The 25,989-nt window shown below is 40.7% G+C and overlaps 1 protein-coding gene across 1 annotated transcript in view; it reads left to right on the top strand.

The window, feature by feature from the left end:
• The window catches only part of TAOK3 (TAO kinase 3), a 149,554-nt gene that overhangs the window by 26,794 nt on the left and 96,771 nt on the right, over positions 1-25,989 (top strand). The window contains exons 6-12 of the mRNA XM_044685447.1: positions 2,560-2,605; positions 5,311-5,407; positions 7,109-7,222; positions 9,024-9,115; positions 15,058-15,151; positions 16,284-16,365; positions 23,825-23,992. Of these exons, the coding sequence (XP_044541382.1) occupies positions 2,560-2,605; positions 5,311-5,407; positions 7,109-7,222; positions 9,024-9,115; positions 15,058-15,151; positions 16,284-16,365; positions 23,825-23,992 (693 nt within the window). The remainder of the gene's footprint in view (positions 1-2,559; positions 2,606-5,310; positions 5,408-7,108; positions 7,223-9,023; positions 9,116-15,057; positions 15,152-16,283; positions 16,366-23,824; positions 23,993-25,989) is intronic.

The raw sequence follows: 25,989 nt of genomic DNA, 5'->3' as shown, positions 1-25,989 counted from the left end.
AGGGAGCTCTGGAATGGAAATCTCAGCTCTGACACTGGATGATCCTGGATAAGCCTTGTAGAAACCTCCGTTTCCACAGCTAGAAGATGGGAATCCCATACCATCATTTCCTTTTTCATAGGATTTCAAGGAATTTTTTTTGGTAAATTTTTAAGCTATATAAATGTGTGGTTATTATGATGACTAGCAACCATCTCAATCACATCCAAAAGCCAGGCAATAAATGTGTTCTTTGAATGCCTTTGAGCGACTAGAATAAAAAGGCAAAACTCATGTGCCACATAGTCTATGATCCAGGCACACCTGCCTCCTCCTTGCTACTCCTTACACAAGGCACTCCATCTACTAACTCCGGGAGTTGCACTGGCCATCCCTCCCATGCCTGGGATGCTCTCTCCCTCTTCATCTTTGCCACCTTGCTGCCTTCAGGTTTCAGCTAAACCTTTCCATCTACATGAAGCTCTTCCCCATCTTCCTCAGTGCTAGCATCTTCTCTCTCAGATTGGCTCCAATGTATCTTATCTATAGTTTATCTGGATAGAGTTGTTTCAAGTTGTCTCTCTCCCTACCACCCCCATTAGATAGAGGGCAAAGAGCCTATATTTGCCTTTCTTTGGATGCCCAGTATTTGGCACAGTGCCCGGCACATTGATTTAACTTGATGTGCACGTAGTGAGAGGCAGCTAAGTGGCACAATAGTATGCCAAACCTGGTGTCAGAAGGACCTGAATTCAAATCTAGTATCAGACTCTTAATAACTATGTAACCTTAGGCAAGTCACTAAACCCTCTTTGCCTCAGTTTCCTCATCTGAGTAAAATGAGTTGGAGAAGGAAATGCTCCAGGTTATTTGCCAAGAAAACCTCAAATGGGGTCAAGAAGAGTTGGACATGACTGAAAAATGACTCAATAACAACACGTAGCAAAGACTTAATAAATGTGATTTATTGAATTGAATTACCTTTTACACACAAGTTCCTAATAAACATGATGGATGCATAGAATACCGGATGAAGAAAAAGAAAGACCTAATTTCCAGTGCTTTCTCTGTCTGACCTTTGCTAACTGTGAGTCTAAGCAAGTCACTCAGCTTCTCTTCTTCCTTAGGTTCTTAGAAATTCCCCATCTATAATATATAAAACAGTGGAAATAATAGCCATTACAGACAGGAATGCCAATAGCAACAAAAACTTATACCTAATAGCTAGGAAAATTATGAAAAGCCAACCCAGTCATTTACTTAAAAATAGTAAACTAGAATGATTTAATTTTGAATAGAGATACTGTAAGTAGTCTAAGGTGGGAGAAGAGAAATGATTCTCAGACTCCTGATCTGAAAGGTAAATTGTCTGGTAAATTGTCCAAAGAATTTTAAAAAAAGGATAAAAAATTCAGATCTGGCCCCAGACACTAACTAGCTGTACAACTTTACATTTAAAATTTCCCACCAGTGAGGTGGATCAGTGGACAGAGTGCTGGCCCTGGAATCAGGAGGACATGAATTCAAATTCAACCTCTAACTCTTACTAGCTATGTGACCCTGGGCAAACCCTGTTTGCCTCAGTTTCCTCGTTTGTTAAGAGCTGGAGAAAGAAATATACACCACTCCAGGATCACTGAGTTCCAACTAAGTGACAATAGATAGTTAATAAATACTAATTGACCAGCTCCTTAAGGGCAGGGAATGTTCTAGTTCTTTCTTTGTACTCCCAAGAGACCCATCGTTGAACAGTGGATCAAGACCAGACCTCAGAGCCAAGTCCTTTCCTTTGTCTTGCTGTTGATTCTCTTTTATATTCTTTAATTGGCAGTATAGCTTAATTGATGGGAAGATCTGAGCTCAAGCTCTGCCTCTGCCACCTACTGACTGTGTGCCTTTGGGCAAGTCCCTTAACCTTAGGTCTTTAGCATTTTTTAAGACCTTTAAGTTACAGAGAAGGTATCCACAGGCTTTGGTAGAGAGAATGTCCTCATCTAGGAGTTCCCCATACCAATAAAATCCCACATTTAGTCTCTATACCTATCCTTGTTCCCCCATTGCTCAGTTCAATGCCAGATTCATAGTAAGTATGTAATGCTTTTTGTAATAAATGTAATAATAATTATATTGTAATGTAATAATTATCATAAAATTTATTGTTTTATTATTTGATATTTAGATATTATATATCATTATATAAAATATAATTATAATTAATTTAATAAAAGTAATAGATGCTTGTTGACTGAATGATTATTTCGTTATCAAGTATCATCCAGCATCAATATTCTTTAACACTATTATTCTTAGCTATCTTGCTGAAGATTCTTCTTTGTTGTTGTTGTTGTTGTTTTTGGACAAAAATTTATACCTGATTAAACAGTTAGCCCTCAGAACTTAAAAGGTAACTAGAAACACAATCTATGGTTGCTACCTTCTTTCTCCTCCCTCTCCCAGAACCCATTCTGAATCCTTAGTCTGTCAGTCTTCAGCTGCACCTACGAATGCACACGCGCGCGTGCTCTCACACACACACACACAATTAATTCACCCATTTCTAATTCTCTCAATCTGTTGCAGTTGGTGATGGAATATTGTTTAGGATCAGCCTCCGACTTATTAGAAGGTAAGAACAAAAATCCCATTTCTTGCTTCATAGTAACCTTTTGACTTGAATATTTTTTGCCCTTTGTCATTTCATCTGAAATAGATTTTTAAGGGAAATAAATTGGGCCCTGACTCAAGGGCTGGGGAATGAGGATACTCTGGTTATAAATGGGTGCTTGACACATGAAAACTATTTGCAAACTTTCTACAACTATTCTCATCTCTTGTTAGTATTATTCTAATAGAGACATCTAAGGAGCGCTCTGCCTTATGCAAAGAAGTGCAGCCAGAGTGGGAAGACGATAAAAGGCATATCATATCTTAAACTATATTATAAAGCAGTAATCATCAAAGCAATCTGGTACTGGCTAAGAAATAGAATAGCGGATCAAATAGTACAAGATACACAAATAGTAAATGACCAAAGTAACCTAGTATTTGATAAAATCAAAGATCCAAGCTCTTGGGAAAAGAACTCACTATCTCACAAAAACTCCTGGGAAACTGGAAAACAGAATGGCAGAAACTAGACATATACTGACATTCACAGTATGTACCAAGATAAAGTCAAAATGGGTACATGATTTAAAAATAAAAGATGATACCATAAGCAAAAGGGGGAATATAGAATAGTTTATCTGTCAGATTTATGGATAAGGGGAAAATGGATGACTAACCAAGACACTGAAACATTATAAGATATAAAATGGATAATTTTTATTACATTAAATTAAGAAGGTTTTGCACAAACAAAATCATTGCAACCAAGATTAAAAGGGGAAAAATGGGAGAAAGAAGACTGTGCCATTCAAGAATCAGTTTTAAAAAATAAGAACATTTGGCCTGGAGAAAGAAAGACTTTAGGGATTGAGAGAATCTGGCAGTTGTCTTCATGTATTCTCCAATACACATAATATGGCTTTGAGTCAAATCTAAGATTGAGAGATCTATTTAAACAACTAATTTATCAAGTATAGCGTAAAGACTCCAAACCAATTAGAACTTCATAAAAGTTTAGAAATGATGACAAAGTTTGTAGAAATTTACTTACTGTCTTGAATTTTACTAAAAAAAAAACAAACAACTCTTAAGGATATGGAGATGTAAATTCTTCCTCTGGACCATTCATTCTCAACAAAAGACAAAGAAAAGATCATAAATAACAAGACTTTAAAGGGTCAGTGCTATATGAGAAAATGGGGTCCTACCTGAGGTGAACATGGCAACCTTCATCAAGTATTTGAAAAACTATTGGATGAAGGAAAGAGTAGCTTTGCCATGTTTGGCCAAGGAGAAAAAAATAGGAGTAAAGGGTCGAAATTACCCTTTTCTCTGTATATAAGGAAAAGGAGTCATCTCTATATAAGTGAAAAGATTCCCAACCATCAGAGTTAGTCCAAAGTAGAATGGACAGCTGGGAGGCACAGTGAATAGAGTGCTAGGGCTGGGGTCAGAAAGATTCATTTTACTGAGTTTAAATCCAGCCCCTGATACTTACTGTCCATGTGACCCTGGGCAGGTCATTTCACTCTGTTTGCCTCAGTTTCCTCATCTGTAAAATGAGCCGAAGAAGGAAATGGCAAACCACTCTAGTGTCCTTGCCAAGAAACCCCCAAATGAGGTCACGAAGAGTCAGACAAGATTTAAACAACTAAACAAAAACAGAAGTAGAATGGGCCATCTTCTAAGGTATATAACAGGTTCTCAATCTCACTGGCAGAGGTCTTAAGTGATAACTGAGTGACCACTTGTCAAGGAAGGTTGTAGGAGATGTCTGTTCAGGTACAAGTTGGACTAACTGACCTTTGGGATCCTCTCAAAGGTTGGCTTCTAAGTGGTCCTTTTGGAGCTAGTTTTGTTTTTGGCTATTTGTGGCCTAAAGCTGCTTTGAACCCACTAGGTGTAACGTGTGATATTAGCAGCATAAAGTTAGATCAATACAATTCTCTCAAGGACCCTGAGTCTTGAGAGACCCAAGAAAAAGTTCAGCCTTGAATTTGCAAGTCCCCTTCTAAAGTACTCAGCGGCGGAGCCCGCCTTTCCTGCTGTTCTCTTCCAGAAACCTTATTGTGCCAAAGACTTTTGGAAATTTGTCAAGCACCTGGAGAGATTTGTCTAATTTTTCTTTAAAAAAAAAATAAAAACGTTCAACCTCTTTTTTTTCCCCCTTTATATCCTTCTTGATAGATGAATAGAAACTGCTTGCTGGCTGAGTTCACAAATAATGAAAACCTGTAGTTAGAACAAATAATTATAGATGGTTTCAGAGGAAAGGAAGATAACGTGACCAAAAAACACTCCAGGCAGTCAAAATGTCAGCAGGGACTATGGCGACGTAACTCTGGCCTGTTAGACTCAGCCATCTGTGTGGCTTTGTCCTTTCTCCAGAGTCCAAGAGAGCCTGTGACACAAGTTCAGTTCCAGGCTATGACATCCCTTTGAGGGGTGCTCTTCTGGGTTATGCTTGGGTAGGCTAGGCTAGACTCTATCATAATAACAAGGTAGTGCCCTAGATTTGGAGCCAAAAGCTGTGGGTTTGAATCCTGCCTCCGGACAAGTCCACTAAACTCTTCCCAGCCTCCCTCAGGATCCTCATCTCTGAAGTGAGGGGATTGAGGCAGAAAGCTTCTCTTTGAGCTCTCAGTCTCTTGTCCTAATTGGAAAATGTTATTGTTCAGTGCTGAGATGAACAGAACCCACTGTTGACTTTTTTTTTCTCTTCAGTCCATAAGAAACCACTTCAGGAAGTAGAGATTGCTGCCATTGCCCATGGTGCCTTGCAAGGCCTTGCCTACCTGCATGCTCATATGCTGATTCATAGGTAAGGCAGGAGTGATGCTTTATTGACTCTTCCTTGCTAACAGACCAGAGAAACCCCATCCATAAACGTGCATCCCAAGGTTCAGAAGCCCCGATGGCTTGGAAGACCTTGTGGAAAGCTGCCACCTCACCACGGAGGGCAAGGAGCAAAATACCCAGAGTGTGGCTCTGGCCGCCTCGCTCCTACAAGTCCAGAGGCTTTATCCATCCACCGTTCAAGGATGCTTCACCAATAGGTTTTGGGGAAATGCACAAGCATTGATTAAATACTTACTATGGCCAGGTACTGAGAATCACAGAAAGGCAAAAACCCTTGGAGCTGTCCTCAAGGAGCAGATATTCTGGGGTTCCTTTTCCTAGGGCTCCCGACAAGGCTCGGAGGTTGCTAGCTAAGCTCTCGCCGTTCCCCAGACGCTTCAGTGATCTCTTTCCCCCAGACTCCCTCTCCATTGTGGCATTCTGTCCAGCCCTTCTCATTCTCTTTACCTTATCTGATGCAGGTTGGCCCCAAAGGCTCTGAGGTCCCTTTCAAACCAGAGATGCTATCATTTCTGTGAAAACCCTGTTCCTGGTGTCCGTGGCGCCTCTTAAATGCCTTGTAGAGAACAAGGTATCTATTGCTTGGCTCATCAGATGAGGGAGTTGGATTGGATGTCCTCTAAGGGGCCTTCCAGCTCGAAATCCTGAGATTCTTAGAGTCGGGGCCCTGTCTTCCCCCACATTGACCCACTTAGGATAGAATGAACAATCCGTTTTTTATAAACGGCTCTTCCTTTCCTCCCTCCTCCTCTTCATCCCTCACCCCATCGTAGGCTTGAACGACCTTGTGTGGCCTACAACAGGACTCAATTTCTTAACCTAGATGCAGGTTCATTTTGCTCTTTCCAGTTTTCTCTTTACTCTACAGTATTATTTTTAATAGCACCTCCTATATAACTGCCTTAGAGCCACAATTACCATTAAAGAGGGAGATGAAGGGGCTTGGACAAGAGAGAAGTGAAATGTTTCCAGGTGAGGTTTATTGGTAGGTAGTAAATAGGAGACATAAATGGTTTTTCCTCTAAAAGGTCAGTGAGGGGCAGCTGGGTAGCTCAGTGGATTGAGAGCCAGGCCTAGAGACGGGAGGTCCTAGGTTCAAACCCGGCCTCAGACACTTCCCAGCTGTGTGACCCTGGGCAAGTCACTTGACCCCCATTGCCTACCCTTATCACTCTTCACCTATGAGTCAATATACAGAAGTTAAGGGTTTAAAATAAAAAAAAAAAAGGTCAGTGACATTGGAAAAGAAAAAGGGGTAGGGGGGAAAGAGGTTGCTACAAAATGGCACCAATTTACCCCACCCACAACGCCCAGCTTTTTAATAGATTAAAAAGACAACCAAGCATGCAGGGGGTTGCAAATAAGCCACATTTCCCACAAATCTCTGTCCTTTCTGGGTCTGACACTGTGCCTCCTACAATTCTCTCCCCTTGAAGGATGCTGTCCCTTTAAGTAATTACTATCACCCCCTAAACACTCCTAGGACTCCGAACCCCCTGACAACAAGCAGTAATTACCAAATCCCCTTCTGGTTCCCCGAGAAAGGTTTAATCAACTTTGTTGTCTTATTATTTGCATGCTCTGACCTATTCCTTCATCAGAATGGATAAAGGTGGTGTTGTTTCTCCCCTTCTCTGTCTGTCCTCGTATTTTTTCCCTCCAGGGACATTAAAGCTGGAAACATTCTCCTAACAGAGCCAGGTCAGGTGAAGCTAGCTGATTTTGGGTCGGCCTCCATAGCCTCTCCCGCCAACTCCTTTGTGGGGACACCTTACTGGTGAGTAGTGCTGGCCTGGCCAGTCCCAAGACAGCTTTGGAATCGCCTCGGAGAACAGAACAGACCCTGTTCGTAAAAGCCTCGACTCTTATGGCATTCAAATGAATTTTGCTTAAATTGATGAGAGAGGAACCCGGGCATCGGCACCGGAGCGGTGAGGACGACGGTCCCCGTGGTTCGCTCCGTGCTGCTTTGTGTGAGCCGATCAGGGCGATCTCGGGAGCACACCTAAGTTCTAGGTTTCCTTTGGGGTTTCTCTTGATGCTGCCTTTTGAGTCAGAGGCTCTGGGCATAAACAAGGGGGCTGCCTTAAGCCTTCTCTCTTCCGACAACCAGCATAAACGTCATTTGTTCAGTGAAGGGACTCTAAAATCTTCTCCTTGAGTTCTCCAACATGATTTTTCTTCCCCCAACCCCAACTTACATACACGCCGGAGCCTGTTCTCCTGTTTCCCTTTACTTCTAAACTGGAGCTTGACTCCGTCTTGGAATGGGCGAAAAAAATCACGTGTTTAATAAAGAACTGAGTCAACCCTTGAATTTTCTGCTCATCTGCTCATCTGTGAGTTTTCTCTGATCCGTTGTATTGCACCAGGCTCTGGGCAAAATGAAGGCAAAGGTCTGGTCCTTCAGGGAGGCCAGAAGGAGATACCCAAGCGATGGAGACATGCACCATCGGTTAATATAGCTTCTCTTTGGTGATCCTCTCAGAAGAGATGGTAGTACTCCTTGCTATAACACCATAAACCATTTCAGAAGCTGAGTTTGTCATTTATGTGTAGGGGAGAGAGATACATCCTTGCCTGAGTTCAAGTCCTGCCTCTGACAATCCTGAGCAAGTCACTTAATCTCTTAGTATACCCAGGCAACTGTAGAACAGGTGCATTGGAAGATGGAGTTTCCTCTTCTGGAAGTTTTCTATATTCAGGTGTGTAATGCGGCCAGCTCAGACTGTCTCACAAGAGACCATTATTAAATGTTTTCAGTGTGAGCATTTATACTTCAGAAATCAGCAAATGCTACAAACGATGCCTTTGATTTTGTTTTTTTAAACCCTTGCCTTCTGTTTTAGAATCAATACTAAGGATCAGTTCTGAAGCAGAAGATCGGTAAAGATTAGGCAATAGAGGTTAGGTGACTTGCCCAAGATCATACAGCTAGGAAGTGGCTGAGGCAAGATTTGAACCCAGGACCTCTTCTCTCCAGGACTGCTTCTCTGTCCACTGAGTCACTGAGCCACCCAGGATTGGTTTCTTATTTTGTAAATTGTATAGACTTAAGAAAGCGATAGAGAAAATGTTAATTATGCAAAAACTAAACTAAACTTTAAAGTATGTTGTGGGCACATTTTTTTTTCTGAAAAACCAGTTGTTCAGTATTTATCACGATATCCTTATTCTTTTAGTGCAATCAAAGGTCCAGTCCCTATTCCCATGCTTTAGCATTTATGCATGAGAGGCATCATGGCCTCATAGGTATAGAATTAGGTTCAAATTCTGCCTCTGCTATGTGACCCTGCACAAGTCACTTAACCTCAGAGTGCCCAGTTCACTCTGTCAGACTGTTGTGGAGCAGATGCCCTAGTGAAAGTCCAGGATCACCTCTCTCTGTGTTTGTGCCTCTATTTGAACAATAATAATAACAGATGTTCTGTATGTTTCATCGGGAAAACTTTTCATTAAATCTGAGAATAACTGAAGGTAGTTCTGTGAATACTTCTCAGGAAGGCATAGTCTTTGCTCTCCAACATTTCTAGTTCTTCTCTTCTGAAACCTGAATTGTGTGTATTTCTGATCAATAGGATGGCTCCAGAGGTCATCCTAGCCATGGACGAAGGACAGTACGACGGGAAAGTAGATGTCTGGTCTCTTGGGATCACGTGCATTGAGTTAGGTAAGCAGGAATGGTCCCTTTTCTTGGCAAGTCACTAAATCGCCCTATGCCCTATGCCATCTGCGTGCTCGTGTTCCAAATATGCTTGTTTTGCTTTTTTTCTCTTGGGTTTCCTACCACATCAGAAGACTGCTTCTTTCTTTTATTCCTATGACTGGTTGAAATCAAGTTCCTAGAATGTGAAGTGGGGAGAAACCTTCATGGTCTTCTAGATTAGCCATTCTCAAACTTTGGGACTTAGGAGCCCTTTAACCGCTCTTAAAAATTATTGAGGAATATTCCAAAAAGCCTTTGTTCGTGTGGGTTGTATTTTTATATTTTAAATTACATTCATATATTAAATTATTTTATATTATATTTACACCATGTTACATGGGTTATATTATTTCTGTTTACCCTATTAAAAATGAAGGCATCTCTGTATTATAATGAATGTAGTCTTGATACTTAGAGGTTCCCAGATGATATTTAGAGAATCACCGATCTAACCTAACTCCCATCATTTTGTAGATTTGAGCACTGAGGTCCGGAGAGTGAGATTGCTTTCCCAAGGCCACTCTACTGAGACAGTGCTAAACCCCAAACTGGAACCTAGCTGGGGATCACAGTCCTGGGTTCCAGTCACTGCCTCATGGCAAAGAAACCTCCAAGTTCTTATTCTTCACCTCCAATGCTAATTAAGCAGATTGATAGTTGAAGAATCAAGGCTGGTTTGGTCCTCCTCCCCATGTCTACAGTGCCCATCTGACTCTATCCAATAGAATGGATTTGATTTAAATTAACTCATTTACAATGATAATTAAAAGCACTTCTCAGACTCAATTTTATCCATATTTTCCTCTCAAAAGCACATTCTTACTTGATATAACTTTAATGTAATCTGTTCTTCTTTATGACCTATGAGAAGAGAGCTAAAGGACCAAAAAGCTTGACCAGTGGAGGTTTGGATCACTAGGGTGCTGGTCTTGAGAACCCATTCCAAACTGCATTGTATTCCTCTCTTGGTTCAGAAGTCCTGCACAGAGAGACACGGGAATAAAATCCTTTAGTGATTTGTAGTTTTCAGAAAGGCAAGTAAGTGTGGTCCACCATCTTTGTTTTTTATGCTAAGAGGTCATGGCTATTATGACATCTTCACCCTCTATATTTATGAGAAAAGAACAAATAACCAAAAACCAATATGACGTTAATGATGATTTAAAGCAGTGATTCCCAAAGTGGGCGCCACCGCCTCCTGGTGGGTGCTGCAGAGATCCAGGGAGGTGGCGATGGCCACACTTTTTTTGTATTACATTCTATTCTGAGGTCAATAAATAGTTTCATAATTTCCAGGGGGCGCTAAGTCATATTTTTTTCTGGAAAGGGGGCAGTAGGCCAAAAACATTTGGAAACCACTGATTTAAAGAAAGCATTGATAGGTGTCCTGTGAAAACTCAGATTTATTCAAATTTAAGACACTGTATTCCTTTCTCTCTCACTTCCTTTCCTTACCCCCAGAAAAGAGAAATGACCAGCTCTACAGTATTGGGGAAAGCTACTATTTTTTCAAGGAACAAATATAAAATTTCATTCGTTTTTGGGTGATTTCCTGGGTTGCTCATGTGACTAGGGCAAGGGACAACTAAAGGGCTTCACTTGAATAGCAAGGGGAAATGAGATAGGCCTTTATCACATTGGGTAAACCTTTTGTGGCAAGCTTATGGTAGAACATGGATGAGAATCACCCAGAGTGGGTCTCAGTCTACTTCATTGGAGGGAATAATATTCAGATCAATGAGACAGATAAAATAAAAGTATATAAAAATAGAATAAAAATATATTTTAGTTTGGGAATACCTAAAGTGATTTTTTTTAATTGTCCTTTAAGCAAACAGACTCCAAAAACAATGTAAGTAATAATTATAACACCAAATAAAGGAGATTTGGATACACTTTTTAACTTTTAGATACAACTTTTTAAAAAACATCTTAGATACATCTTTTTAAAAATTAACTTCCAATCCTTGCCTAGTGCTACAAATAAAGTCATTAATTTTTTAATTGATGTTTCTTTAACCAGAGATTTTCTTCCTTTGAATCTTTCCATTTTCACTCCCTCATCTATCTAATGCCATCCTCTGTCCACTTTTGGATCTTTCTTTTTTTCATTTTTCCCCCTTGGCTGTTATAATCTTCGCCACAATTCATGCTGTGCTTTGTTGTGCCATGTCAAAAACACCTGTCCATGTTTACAGAATTACTTGAACCCATTTCACAATCAGGTATCAGTGCAAATTCCTCCCCTGCTTTCATTTTTTTAATTAATTTTTTCAGTTAAAAAATAATTTCCTCCCCCCCCCCTTACCTTTAGTCTACATTGAAAAGCAAAGGAAAACCCTTGTAACAGTTATACATAATTAAGCAAGACAAATGACCACTTTGGCATTTTAAAATTTTATTCCTCATTCTGCATATTTGAAGGGAAGTGTTGAGTGGATTGCTTATTGTTATTTTAAATCTTGTTAATCCAAGAGGTGTTAAAAGGATTGCATTTATGAAATTCCAAATCTTTAATATAATTCCAAGATAACATAAATGAATGGAATGGAAAAACAATTCATTTATAATCTGAGAATATAGCAGCAACATTTGAAATATATTGTCCTTAAAGAAAGTCCTGTAAGAATCTTTCTTTTTAAAAAAGAGAACCAAACAGAAAGAAGAAAGCCAAAAAGAAGCCCAGATAATCAGACCAGCTTAGAAGACTGCAGGTCATACTTACTATATACTTAAAAACATGCTCTACATAATATAGTCCTGAATTTTCTTGAACAATAGCTTTCTGTTCTGTGCATATGGAAATGTCCATTTTTTATCTGACGTTTATTAAGTGCAAAATAAAGATAATTTTTAAAATAGACATACATATGCATCTCGTATATATTTCCTAACTGTATTACACATTTACCCAGAAAGCAGAGCTTAATTTGATCACCTCTGACCCCAGATTAATGATAAGAAAATGGCAGAAACCATTATCAAGTGGGACGAGGATGTGAGGGATGGGAATACATCTCTAGCTAGTAGGCTCTAAATGTGGGAAATGAAGCGTGCAGGCCAAGCGCCTTCTTTTTATTCCCTCATTCGTTTATTAACTAAAGAATTCTTTACTGACCTCCTCCTACAGACGTGATTGTCTGCACTACATAGAGATAAAGCACTACGGGGAAATGAAAAGACAAACAAACTCAGAAGACACGAATTGTGATCTCTTAAATAAGATCTCTGGTACTCTGGCTGAACACGTTCTTCCCTGACCCTCTGAGATCTGCTCTGAACTTTTCTGTTTCCTTCTCTATATTTGAAATCTTTTAGTGATCTTCTTTACGTGTGGATGTATTTTTGTATGTGTGATAAATGTACAAATATATAAATATATATGCATGTATATATACATATATTGGGGTACATACTTCTGTATTTTTGAGTCCATTGCTATCCTTTTAACTCATTCCTCCCAAATAGAAGCCTTCCTTCATAATAGTACATGTAGTCAATCCTCATAGTTATGAAATCATCCTTTGTTATTTGGACTGATGATCTTTCATGACTAATCTTTCCCCGTGGCTGCTCGAAAATTCTGTTATTTGATATTAAAATTCCAAAATTTAACCACATGACTTGGAATTTCAAATAGGAGTCAATCAATAGTTTTTCTTCTGTATTCAAAAGTTCCAGGCCCTTTTTTGGCATCATTTCCTGTGGTGGTGTGTTAATTTTTAAAATTAATTAACATGTTTTTCTGCAAAAAAATATAATAATAGATTTAGTCAAGCAAAATACATTGCTACTTTGGCCACAACTGACATGCATATCTCATTCTGTACCCGTAGCCCATCACCTGTCTTCCAAGAAAGTATATGAGGGGCAACTACGTAGCACAGTGGGCAGAGCACCAGCCCTGGAATCTGAAGGGTCTGGGTTCCAATCCAGCCTCAGACACTTCTTAGCTATGTGACTCTGGGCAGATCATTCAAATCTTGATTGCCTAGCCCTTACCCTCCTTCTGTCTTTAAGGGTTTTCAGAAAAAGTATGTGACAGATGATGGTGATGATAATATTTCCATAGCACTTTAAGGTTTGGCAAGCTCCTTATATATTAAATCCTCAAAACAGCCTTAGGAGGAACGTGCATTCCCATTTGACGGATGAAGAAATTGGGGCTTGCAGTGATTCGTGGATTTGCTCATGCGCCACAGCTAGTAAAGGTCTGAGACAGGACTTGAACTCATTTCCGCCTGAGTCCAAGTCACAAACTTTATCAGAACCACCTAGCTGCCTCTGAAATTTAAAGAATTTGTAGGATTTAGATGAATGGAGAGAAGTATTCAAGCTGGAATGAGTGCCATGAGCCCAAGAGATTTAGTGCTAGGACTTCCTGTAAGAATTTCTGCATAAGCAATGCAGCATCCTTGAGTTGTTCTCTACGACAGGCTGAGTTCCATCCAGTGAACATTTATTAAGCACCTGTTATGTGTTAGGTACAGTATTATAAATTTGGATACAAAACCAAAAATGCCATTTGGAAGCCTACATTCTACTCATGAACAAAAGTAAATAACAAATCTACAAAAAGGAATTTTATTTATTTATTTTTAAGCCCTCACCTCCCATCTTAGAATCAATATTATATATAGTTTCCAAGGCAGAAGAGGGGTAAAAGCTACCAGTGATTCCCAAAGTGGGTGCTACCACCCCCTGGTGGGTGCTGCAGCAATCCAGGGGGGTGCTGATGGCCACAGGTGCATTTATCTTTCCTATTAATTGCTACTAAAATTTTTTAAAATTTAATTTCCAGGGGGATAAGTAATATTTTTTCTGGAAAGGGGGTGGTAGGCCAAAAAAGTTTGGGAACCACTGGGCTAGGCCATGAGGTTAAGTGACTTGCCCAAGGTCACACAGCTAGGAAGTGTCTATGGCTAGATTTGAACCCAGGACCTCTAGTCTCTAGGCCTGGCTCTCAATCCACTGAGCTTCCCAACTGCCCCCAAAAAGGAACTTTAAGAAGGAGAAAAGGCCAGTTACTAGAGAGATCAGGAAAGTCTGTATATAGAAATATAGTCCTTGTGCTATGCCTTGAATGAAGCTGAAGTCTCTGTAAGGAGGAGAGAGGGAGAAAGCATTGTTTAAACATGGGGACCATTTATGCAAAGGAGGAATTAGGAGTTGCAGGATCTAAATTTAGAATTGTTTGCTCTGCCACAGTAGAGTCATGGTGTTGGTGATGTCCAGGAGTGGGTTCTCATTGAAGCTATTTGATCTAATAAAAAGAGCTCTGAACTTGGAGTTGAAGGATCTGAGTTCAAGTTCTGGTTCCGACACTTAGTAAATTTGTGTCCTTGGATAAGTCTCTTCTCCTCTGATCTAAAAAATGATGAGGTTGGACTCAGTGAAGTTCTTCAACCAGAGTCTATGGCTTTTTTGTATTATTTTGATAACTATTTCCAATATGATAGGTTTCCTTTGTGCTCTTACGTATTTTATTTTATACATTTAAAAACATTGTTCTGAGGAGTTCACAGACTTTTATCAGACAGCCAGAGGGGTCCAGGACACACCAGAAAGGTGAAAAACCCCTCCTCAGTGAGCTCAAAGACCCCTTTCAGATCTCTGATCCCCTACCAACTCAAAAGTAATCATCAAACTTTTCTTCTGGACTGAATTTAATCCCTTGAAACAAGCTCTTTCAGGGTACATATCTTCCTCCATTAAGATGACCAGCAGCTTCTCCTGACTGGCTGTCCTAGACTGACCCAGGAGATTAAAATAAGTGGATTACGGGGCATGACGACAGTAATGAGTTATTGATTTAGCAGCAACGCTTTGCTCCTACTTCCTCCTCTCTTTCTCCCACAAGTTTCCTTCAAGAACAGCCTCAGCACCCTTCTCTTGTCTCCTTCCAGCGGAACGGAAGCCCCCCCTTTTCAACATGAACGCAATGAGTGCCTTATATCACATAGCCCAGAACGATTCCCCGGTGTTACAGTCGAAAGAATGGTAAGGCCCCCCGTTTTTTGTGTTGCCTTTTCTTCGTTGGATTTCCCCGAGACTCCCTGTTTCCACGGGTCCCCTTCCACACTTTGTAAATAGTTGTTTGACAGGTTAGTGCCACCAAAGTCCACTTTGTGAGAAGTCAGACGGTCAGGTATTTTGAGGGTGTCACAACCTAAATGCAGACAAATCAGTGCCTTCTCTTCGGCTCAGAGTCTCGGAGAGGTTCAGTGCCTTGCCCAAGACCATAGTCATTATAGGTCAGAGGTACTCTTTGAATCTGAGTCTTTGTGTTAAAATGAGAGCGAATATAGGGGCAGCTGGGTAGCTCAGTGGATTGAGAGAGAGGTCCTAGGTTCAAATCTGGCCTCAGACACTTCCCAGCTGTGTGACCCTGGGCAAGTCACTTGACCCCCATTGCCCACCCTTACCACTCTTCCACCTAGGAGCCAATACACAGAAGTTAAGGGTTTAAAAAAAAAGAATAAAATGAGAGCAAATGTAAAGTACTTTGTTGACTTGAAAAGAGTATTAAAACGTAGCTCTTGTTATTATCATTATTGAGCTCAAAATCCATTACCCATTAGGGAAGATTTATATAAAAGGAGTGAGATGGAGAGCTACGAGGCCTCTGTGTCACTCTCCCTGCCAAAGATGACTTTAGTTCCAATCCTTTCTCAGGCTTTTTGGTCCTGTGTGCATAGCATGTCCTAGGATAGATTTATCTTTGCATTCCTGGGGAAAGAACCTACCTGGATGAGATCACAAGTTCCAGCAGCATCCAAAAGCGAAATCCCTTTAATCTGTGAGCAGGTACTGAATTTGCTCTCCAAAACAAAACAAAAAGACCTTTTTTTCCTCCAAACTCTAAAACTTCACTTGGATGAAAAAGGAGAATGTGATATCATGAAAAGAGCATAGGATTTGGGTTTGTCGCTGACTCCTTGTATGATCTTGGGCAAGTCACTTCCCTTTCTAGGCCTCAATTCCCTTGTCTGTAAAATGAGGAGGTTCAAGTAGTTGATATGTAAGCCCTCTAGTCCCACGATATTGATGCTAATCCAATATACTTTTTAATTCCAGATTTTCTTTTTTTTTTTTCATGGATTGATTGGTTTTCCTGTATTTGTATCCACAGGACAGACTCCTTTAGGGGATTTGTCGATTACTGCTTACAGAAAATACCTCAGGAAAGGCCAACGTCAGTGGACCTATTGCGGGTAATTTTCATGTTTGTATCTGAGGAGGGGCGGATCATAAGTCATACCCATGAACACTCACCTCGGCAGAATGACCGTCTCCTAACTTAGAGCAAAGTCACCGGATGCATGGGCCGCCAGCCTTAGGCTGTGGAGGCTCTGTTTTGGCAATGTAATGATTTTTGCTTATGATATGGGCAAGAGTCCTTGGGGGTAAAAATCATCACTCAAAGAGTCTGGTGTTTGTTAATAAGCTCCCCACAACTTTTTATTGCTCTGCAAAACTTTGCGCTACTTCATCGCGGCCGAAAGACTTTTTAAGAATCCAGAACATTAATCAGGTACTTAAAAGTATTATCCAAAAAACTTAGCATTGTGGTGGTTGTACTCCCTTCAAAATACTAACAAGAGCCATGATTTCTTCAGTGATATTCTCTTTAATGACAGAGATTACAACCCCTTTATAGACTGTCAAAAAATCATTTCCTCACGGTCAGTGAGTGATGAACCCCTGAAAACTAGGCTATTTCCAGACAACACAATCCATCACCAGACCCTTATCCAAAGTCCTTCTCAAACTTGGTGGGCCCTTCTGGAGTCTTTTCTCCACTGGCATAGCTGTCAAGAGCACACGGTCACCTCTACACCCCAAAGAAGCTTCAGCAAAGGTAGATTGGCTCTATTTTATGCCCTTCATGAGTAGCATCAGTGGCCATTTCCTTTGATACACCTTAGTCAGGTACTTACTAGGTCCCGGGTACCTCTGCTAAGTTAGCTGAGGATGCTGAGAGGCAAAAGTTTGATCCTTGCCCTCAAAGAATTCACAATATAATGGGAGAGTCCGCATGCAAATAACATATGCAAGGAATATATGCAGGAATATGCAAGATACATAAAAAGCAGAGGCCAAGAAATCAAGCTAAGGGCCACTGAGGGAACCATGAAGAATCATGAGCAGAAGGAAATATTTGAGCTGAGCGCTAGAGAAAGTCAGGGAAACTGAGAGCTGCTAGGAAGTGTCTCAACTCAAAGAAGAATTAGGAACGCTGCTTGGGGTGAATGGGATTATAAAGTAACAATCAAAGATTGAGCTCTTTCAATTCTTTGGGGGGGGGTGATTCTGCCAAGAAAAACTAGAAATGACTAGATAAAAATAGTAAGCAGAGAGATGATACCCCAAAGCAGTACGGAGATAGTAAGAGAATGTACTCTCTGGCCTTTGTGAATTCATTCATCAAGCTCAATTGAATTACATCTTCAGTCAGTGGAAGAACTGGTAGCTGGGACTGCTAAACCACAGACAACAGATAGTTATAATTCTAAGATCATGGAGAATAGGAAAAAGACCATAGGGCTAAGAAAAGAGCAAATGTCTTTATCTTCAAAAAAAAAAAAGGGGGGAGGGCAACAAATGTAATCCCGCAAACTATAGTTCAGTGAACTTGACTTTGATTCTAGAACATGCTATTAAAGAGATGGCTAGTGAATATCTTGATAAGGAAGCAATGATCACAAAGAATTAGGATGACTTTTTCAAGAAGAGAGATCACTCAGGGGCAACGAGGTGGCTCAGTAAATTTTTTAAATTTTTATTTAATTTATTAATTTATAACATTTCTCCATGGTTATAGAATTCATGTTCTATCCCCACCTCCTCCCACCCCCTTCCATAGTTCACACACAATTCCACTGGGTTTTCCATGTGTCATTGATCAAGACCTATTTCCAATATTCGCATTAAGGTGTTCCCTTTGAGTCAGTATCCCTAATTATATCCCCATCCACTCATGTGATCAGGCAGTTGTTTTTCTTCTGTGTTTCTACTTCCACAGTTCTTCCTCTGATTGTGGATAGCGTGCTTTTGTCCTGGATCATTGCATTGCTGCTAGTACAGAAGTCCATTACATTCGATTTTACCACAGTGTATCAGTCTCTGTGTACAAGGTTCTGGTTCTGCTCCTTTCACTCTGTATCAATTCCTGGAGGTCTTTCCAGTTCACATGGAATTCCTCCAGTTCATTATTCCTTTGAGCACGAACAGATACCACAATTTGTTCAGCCATCCCCCACTTGAAGGGAATACCCTTTTTTCCAGTTTTTTGCCACCACAAAGTGGCTCAGTAAATTTAGAGCCAATCCAGGAGTCAAGAGGTCCTGGATTAAAATCTGGCCTCAGATACTTCCTAACTGTGTGACCCTGATCTTTTTTTTCCCTTTTTTGAGAGAGTTAACAAACCCAGAAGGGTGCTATAAGTATAGTCTATCTATACGTTAGCTAAGTACTTGATCATATAATTCATGCTGTTCTGGGAAAAGAGTCAGAAATGTGGGCTATGAGGTTGTATAATTATATGGATTCTGAACTGGGTGAATGGCTAGACCCAAAGAGTAGTCATTAAGAAAGAGTTCTGTGTAGCCCTGGAAGGAGGTGCCATGGGGAGCATCCCAGAGAATTGTGCATAGTTCTGTGTTATTCAATGTATTGAGCAGTGTCTTGAATCAAAGCAGATATAACATGATTAAAAAGTTTTCTAATGTCCCCAAGCTAGGAAATACAGCACAGTGGGTGATAGCAATAGAAGCTTTCATGGGCTGAAAGCTAAATATAAGCCACCAGTATGGCAGCCAAAATACACTAATGCAATCTTGGGCTACATTAAGAGAGGCAGATATACTGTACCCAAAATAGGGAAGTGGTAGTTCTGTTTTCCTTTGCCCTGGCAAGCCCACATCTGGTCATCTTAAATTCTGGAGATCACATGTTAAAAGGGTAGTTGATAAGCTAAAAAAAATGTCCAATGTAGAGCAACAAGTATAATGAAGGACTCTATGTCCTTGCCATATGAGGACTGAGGACTGTTTGGAGAAACTGAGGATGTTTAGCCTAAAGGAGAGAAGACTTGTGAGTCCATAACAACAATTTTGTGAGAGAGGGATTAGAGAACAGACCCAGAAGCAATGAAGGAAAGCTCTAAAGAGGTCCATCTGAACCAGCTTTTCCTAACAATTAGAGCTAACCCAAAGTGGAATGGGCTGCCTTGGGAGATGGCTGATTTCCTTTTCTTGGAGGTCTTCAAGCAAAGGCTGGATGACCACTTGTTGGGTCTGTTGAAGAAGGGATTCCTTCTCAGGTTTGAGTTGCACCCAGTGACTACTGATGTCCATTCTTACTCCAGATTTTGTGCTACTGGGTAAACAAAGTTCTATGTCCATTTCAGGAGGAAGGTTGTTACAAACCAGAGAAATTAGGAAAGCCTTCGTGGAAGAGGGGTGTTCAGATTGGTCTTCAAAAGATGGGTAGGAAAGGATGGTAGGAAAAACAACTCAGAAAGATTTGAGGACTCTGATTGATTCCCTGACCCACTGGAATTCTAGAGGACCACTTAAGAAGTATGTTACCCATCTCTTGATAGAGTGGTGGTAGATTCAGGTAGATGCATCTTTGACAGTGTGGGAATTTCTTTGTCTGACTATGCATGCATGGTTTTTCTTTTTTCTTTTTTTCCTTGGTTTTTGGAAGGTAGAGATAGGGTAGCAAAAGCAAGAAAAGAACCATCACTGAGGCATCTTTTTTTAAATTGCAGAGAAGAGAACTGGAAGGAAGACCAGAAAGAATCACAGATTAGCAGGATAGCTTTGAAAGTTATCACCTGAGCTCATTGTATTTAAAAGGGAAAAAAACCTACGTATAATGAAGAGCTTCGGGTTCTTATTCAATCCACTTTTTCTCTTCTACTGTATATATATAGAAATACCCATTTCCTTTGGTGTTTCTTAAGTGCAGAATAAAAATAAGACTTTAAAAAGTGAGTATAAGAGAATTACTGTACAATGAGGCAAGAGTCAATCCATTTAGAGCAAATGTCTAGATCACATTAATCTATTATAGGAAATTACAGTTTAATGGGGTGTAATTATTAACCAGCTCCTCATTTTTCTTTTTTTTTCAGCTAACCTGTTCTTAGGGCTTTCAGTCCCATCTTTGCCTCAATATGTCTAGAATATCACTTCTTTCCCATTTTTTGTATCAAAGGGTGTATACAGTCTAGTGGCTTGTAGAGGATAGCTCTAAAATCCTTTCCAGAATAGACTTCATCATGAGATAGAGATGGCCCAAGTTTTTTAAAAACTCTCCAGGTGGCACACAAACTGCAGCAGGTCCTACTACAGCTGGAGAGTTTGGGGGTCCAAATTTAGCAATGGACCATGATCTTAAGAAGTGACATAACTCCACTGAGAGAGGCATGTCTCTAAAAAGTTGGATGCCAGGCAAGATTTGGGAGTGGTGGAGAGGAAAGAAAAGAAACTCATTGGGGGCAGCTAGGTAGCTCAGTGGATTGAGAGCCAGGCCTAGAGATGGGAGGTCCTAGGTTCAAATCCGGCCTCAGACACTTCCTAGCTGTGTGACCCTGGGCAAGTCACTTGACCCCCATTGCCTACCCTTACCACTCTTCTGCCTTGGAGCCAATACACAGTATTGTCTCCAAGACGGAAGATAAGGGTTTAAAAAAAAAATTTTAAAAAAAAACTCATTAAATTCTCTTCTTGGGCCCAAAAGGGTTTGAATGTCATTGGTAGAATGGTTATCCGTGCTGATGGAAACACAAATCTTTAGGCTTATTAAAAATGAAAGGTCTCTTACCACCTCTTAGGGTTTGGCACGATGATTGGCTCATAGTAGGCGCTTGATAAGTGCTTATTGATTACACCAACTCTTGGTTTTATCTATTTTCCATGGTAATTCAGAAACCAACTTTCTATATTTTACTTTGTTAGTTAAAGTACTACTGAAGAAAAAAAATAATAATCCTGCTATATAATTTTTGCCTTAAGTTAGGTAGCAGAGTAGATAGTGTACCAGGTCTGAAGTCAGGAAGTCTTAGGTTCAAATCTGGCCTCAAACACTGCCTAGCTATGTGACCCTGGGCAAGTCATTTATCTTTGATTGCCTAGTCCTTTTTGTTCTTCTGTCTTAGAATTGATAATAAGACAGAAGGTAAGGTTTGTTTTTTTTAAAAAAAAAAAAAACGGCTTTCCCACTTAGCCCAAGGCATTTTCAACCATGCTTATGGCCATCTCCTACTTCTATATATCAGAAACAAAAACTGTATGTTGTCATTTTTGGAGAAAAATAGCCATTTACTCCCAAAATATCTTTTAATTCTGGCCTATTATTGGCCTTCTGATTAAATGTGAGAGTCAGAATCTATATCTGTCTTCAGAGATGGGAATGGCCTGTGAGCACATCTGTGTCCCTGGATATACCGAACCCTTCGCCCTGCAGTCCTTCATTTGCTTTCCTGATCCCACTACCACTTGCTGATATGTTTATTTTCCTGGTTCCTTCACTGATGCTATTCATTTAATAAACATTTATTAAGTGCTTCCTGTTCATCAGACACCGTGCTAAGGGCAGGGGATACACAAACAGGCAAAAGACAGCCCCTGCCTTCAAGGAGCTTATAGTCTAATGGGAGAGTCAACATGCAAACAATTATGTAAAGAGAAGCTTCAGACAGGATAAATTGGAGATAATCGATAGATGGAGGGAACCGACATTAAGGGAGGTTGGGAAAGCCTTCCTTGTGTGGCCCAGAAGCCCTTCTGTTTCCTTTGTGAAGATACAGTAGAGTCAGTGAATCCATTGACACCCAAAGTCATGACTATAGAACTGATGGATTCTTTTTATGACACATATTAAGGCTTCCCACTTAGTACTCTACTGTGTCCATTGCCTCTTCAGCTTTCCACACCCTAAAGCTAACTTTTACTGACCCATTTTATCTCTGGGTAGCTTCCTGCATCTCATCTATTTTTACTCTGAAGCCACTGGCCTTGGAAAGCAAGAATTATTAACAGGGGCTCTTATACAACTCTCTCTCTCTTCCTCTCTCTCTCTCTCTCTCTCTCTCTCTCTCTCTCTCTCTCTCTCTCTTTCTCTCTCTCTCTCTCTTTCTCTCTCTCTCTCTCTCTCTCTCTCTCTCGGTGCCATCAAATAAATGTAGCGTGCCATAATGACTTCTTCCCCTCTGTCTATTGGTGGCATGTAGACTTCTGGTTGAAGTGCTTAGTTTGGTGTTTTCATTTCTTGAACGTTCAGACCAATTACACTGATTTTTTTTGATCCCCTACCATGCTTGAAGTACTCTGGGAGCCATCCTAGAAGAGACATGAGGAAGGCAGCAAGCTGTCCTCAGGGAGGCTCTGCTCTGGTGGGCATCCAAAAACTGACCCAGAACGTCGGGCCTGAAGTCAAGAAGACTCAGCCGAATTCAGATTCAGGCCAGATACTGCCATCACCTTGGCTATGGCATTTAGCTTGTGTTTGTCTCAATTTCATCATCTATAAAATAGGGATCATAACAGCACACACACACACACACACACACACACACACACACACACACACACGCACGACTTGTTGTGGCTATAAAGTGCTTACCCCAGCAGCCACTCTATAAATGTTAGTCATCCTCATTATTATTGTCTGTACCAAAATTGTTTCCATGTGAATTCTCCCCGTTAGACTATAAGCTCCTTGAGGGCAGAAATTGTCTTTTGCCTCTTTTTGAATCTCAAGCCTTTAGCACAGTGTCTAACACATAGGAATGAGGGGGCAGTTAGGTGACTCGGTGGATTGAAAGCCAGACCTAAGAAATAAAAAGCCCTGGGTTCAAATTTGGCCTCAGACTCTTGCTAGCTGGGTGACCCTGGGTAAGTCACTTAACCCCCACTGCCTAGCCCTTACTGCTCTTCTGCCTTGGAACTAATACACAGTATTGATTCTAGGAGAGAAGTAATGATTTTTTTTTAAAATAATAATGATAATGATAGCTAGCAAACAAATTATTGATAGTGGTTCTATGGAAGGAAGAGCTAACCTCCTCTTGGTGAGTCAGCATACATTTCTTAATCGACTACTTCATGGGGAAGTGGGCATTTTCATCAGGCCTTCAAGAATGGGTCCCAGGGGCAGCTGGGTAACTCAGAGGGGGCAGCTGGGTAGCTCAGTGGATTGAGAGCCAGACCTAGAGACAGCCTCAGACACTTCCCAGCTGTGTGACCCTGGGCAAGTCACTTGACCCCCATTGCCCACCCTTACCACTCTTCCACCAAGGAGCCAATGCACAGAAGTTAAGAGTTTAAAAAAAAAGAAGAAGAAGAATGGGTCCATTTGAAGGTTGTGAACAAAAGAATTGACGTAGTCAAATTGTCCCAGAGAAAACCTCATCTGATAGCATTATGTGGCATTATCCAAAACAAATACTGAATTCCAGTTTGTTTTTCTCTAATAACAATCCTACTTCTAGGAGGTCTTCTATCATTTTGGTTGCTTTTTGCATGCTGGGTGGGAGATAACATCTATCCGTAAAACCCCATACAACTGCCCTAAGGAACTGTATTTATTCTCTACGCACTTAGAGAGATGTACAAACGATCTGTGGCCACCCATCCCTGCTTCTTTTTATCCTTCATTCAGCATGACTTCGTACGCCGGGATCGGCCTCTACGGGTCCTCATCGACCTCATACAGAGGACAAAGGATGCGGTTCGTGAGCTGGATAACCTACAGTATCGGAAAATGAAGAAAATCCTTTTCCAAGAGACACGGAATGGGCCTTTGAACGAGTCCCAGGAGGAGGAAGAAGTAGGTTCAGCCTCGGCGGGGTAGGGAGGAGGGTGCAGAGCTTTGGCTAGTCGTGGGATGGAGCAGGAGAAGAGACCGTCTCTGATTTGCACGTGTCTAATTTATTTTCAACATCAGCAATGATGAAAAGCTTTCTCCCTTCCAAAGGGAGAGTGAACCCATCTTGGTCTTCCTCTTTAACATAAAAGAACGTGAGACTTTTACATCAGCAGCCACCCGTTGGGTCATGGCTTTAGAACTGGAAGGGACCTTAGAGGCCATTTGGTCCATCGTCATCACCCATCATTGCTAATATTTTTTAAGTGCTCTAAAGTTTGCAAAATGATTTGCATTGATCTTTACAACAACCCTACTTGCAAGTGGTCTTCCATTGCTATTGGTTGTAGTTCAGTTCACATGGACTTTTAGTAAATGTCTGCTATGAACAGTATATTTCAGCCAAATGGAAGAGGGACAGATAGCCAGCCAAAATCAAGAAGTCCTGGATTCAAGTCCTACATCTCACACATACTAACCTGGGGCAAGTCACTAGCTTCTTTCTCAGTGACTCCACATCACAGGGTGGGCAGCTGGGTGGCTCAGTGGACTGAGAGCAAGACCCAGCGATGGGGAAGTGCTGGGTTCATATCTGACCTCAGATACTTCCTGGCTTTGTGACCCTGGGCAAGTCATTTAACCCCCATTGCCTAGCCCTTACCACTCTTCTGCCAATACTGTGTATTGACTCCAAGATGGAAGGTAAGGGCTTTTTTTTTTTTTAATTTAAAAAATTTTTTTAAAAAGACTATATAGAAAAGGCAGTTAGTGGCTCAGTGGATAGAGTGCCAGGCCTCGAGTCAGGAGGGCTTAGGTTCAAATCTGGCCTGGGCAAGTCACTTGGCTTCTCTCCACCTCAGTGTCCTCATCTTCACAACAAGGCCATGACATAATGAATCTGGAGTTGGGATTATTATTCTGAAGGGAGGCAAACTGTTGGAATTGTAAGGCAGAATTTATTAAACTAGGAACTTTAAACTATTTAAACTACTTATTTATTTATTTTAAATAGCTAGATATATATAAATATTTTTATTTTAAATATAAAATATATTCATTCATATAAATGTGTTTTACATGAAATATGTTTATCTAAAATAAATATTCATCTTAAATAGCTAAACACATATAAATAGAAATACATAAATTTAGAGCTACATATATTTACATACACACAAATATATTAATAACTATATTTCAGTTTAATTGGTTTCCTTTCTAATCCTTTGTGATTTTTAAAATACATTTAATAGACTTTACCAAAAGCAGTCCATGACCCAATGAGAGCCCCTGACCTAAGTGAAGCATAGAAAAAATACATCTAAAGAAAAATCATAATGGACAGAGTGCTGGACTAGGGATCAAAAAGACCGGAGTTCAAATCCAGCCTCAGATGCTTTTAGGCAAGGCACAATGATCTAAAGCATATTGTACCTGGTTTGTGTACATGTCATCCTGCTCCTACACATTCTAAATGGCAAGTAGCTGTTGCTTATTGATCTTAATGCCTCCCACAACATCTCACACAAAGTAGGCCATCAATCAACCAGCATCTATTAGGAGTCGCGTGTGTTAGGCTCTAGGAATATAAGTACAAAGACTAAAACCATCCCTACCTGCAAGGAACCACATTCTCTCAGGGGAGGCAGCAAGCCCCAGCAGAGGGAAATACAAAAGCACAATATAAATTCAAGAGAAGGGGAGACCCCAGCAGCCAGCAGGGCTTCTTTTGGTAGGAGAGAGTGTTTAAGCTCAGCTTTGAAGGAAACTAGGGAGATGAAGAAACAAAGGGCCAGACTTGGGGAGCAGTGTGGGCAAAGCCATGGAGAAGGAAGATGAGACTCAGGGCTGGGATGGGGGTGAGTCTAAGAAACAGGAGGAACGTGAGTTTAACTAAGCAGTGTAGAGTGCGGATGGATGGATGGACAGATGGATGGATGGATAGATGAATTGATGGATGG

Source organism: Gracilinanus agilis, chromosome 1 (assembly GCF_016433145.1).
Source record: "Gracilinanus agilis isolate LMUSP501 chromosome 1, AgileGrace, whole genome shotgun sequence".
Lineage (NCBI taxonomy): Eukaryota > Metazoa > Chordata > Mammalia > Didelphimorphia > Didelphidae > Gracilinanus > Gracilinanus agilis.
This window is presented reverse-complemented; position numbering and strand designations above follow the sequence as displayed.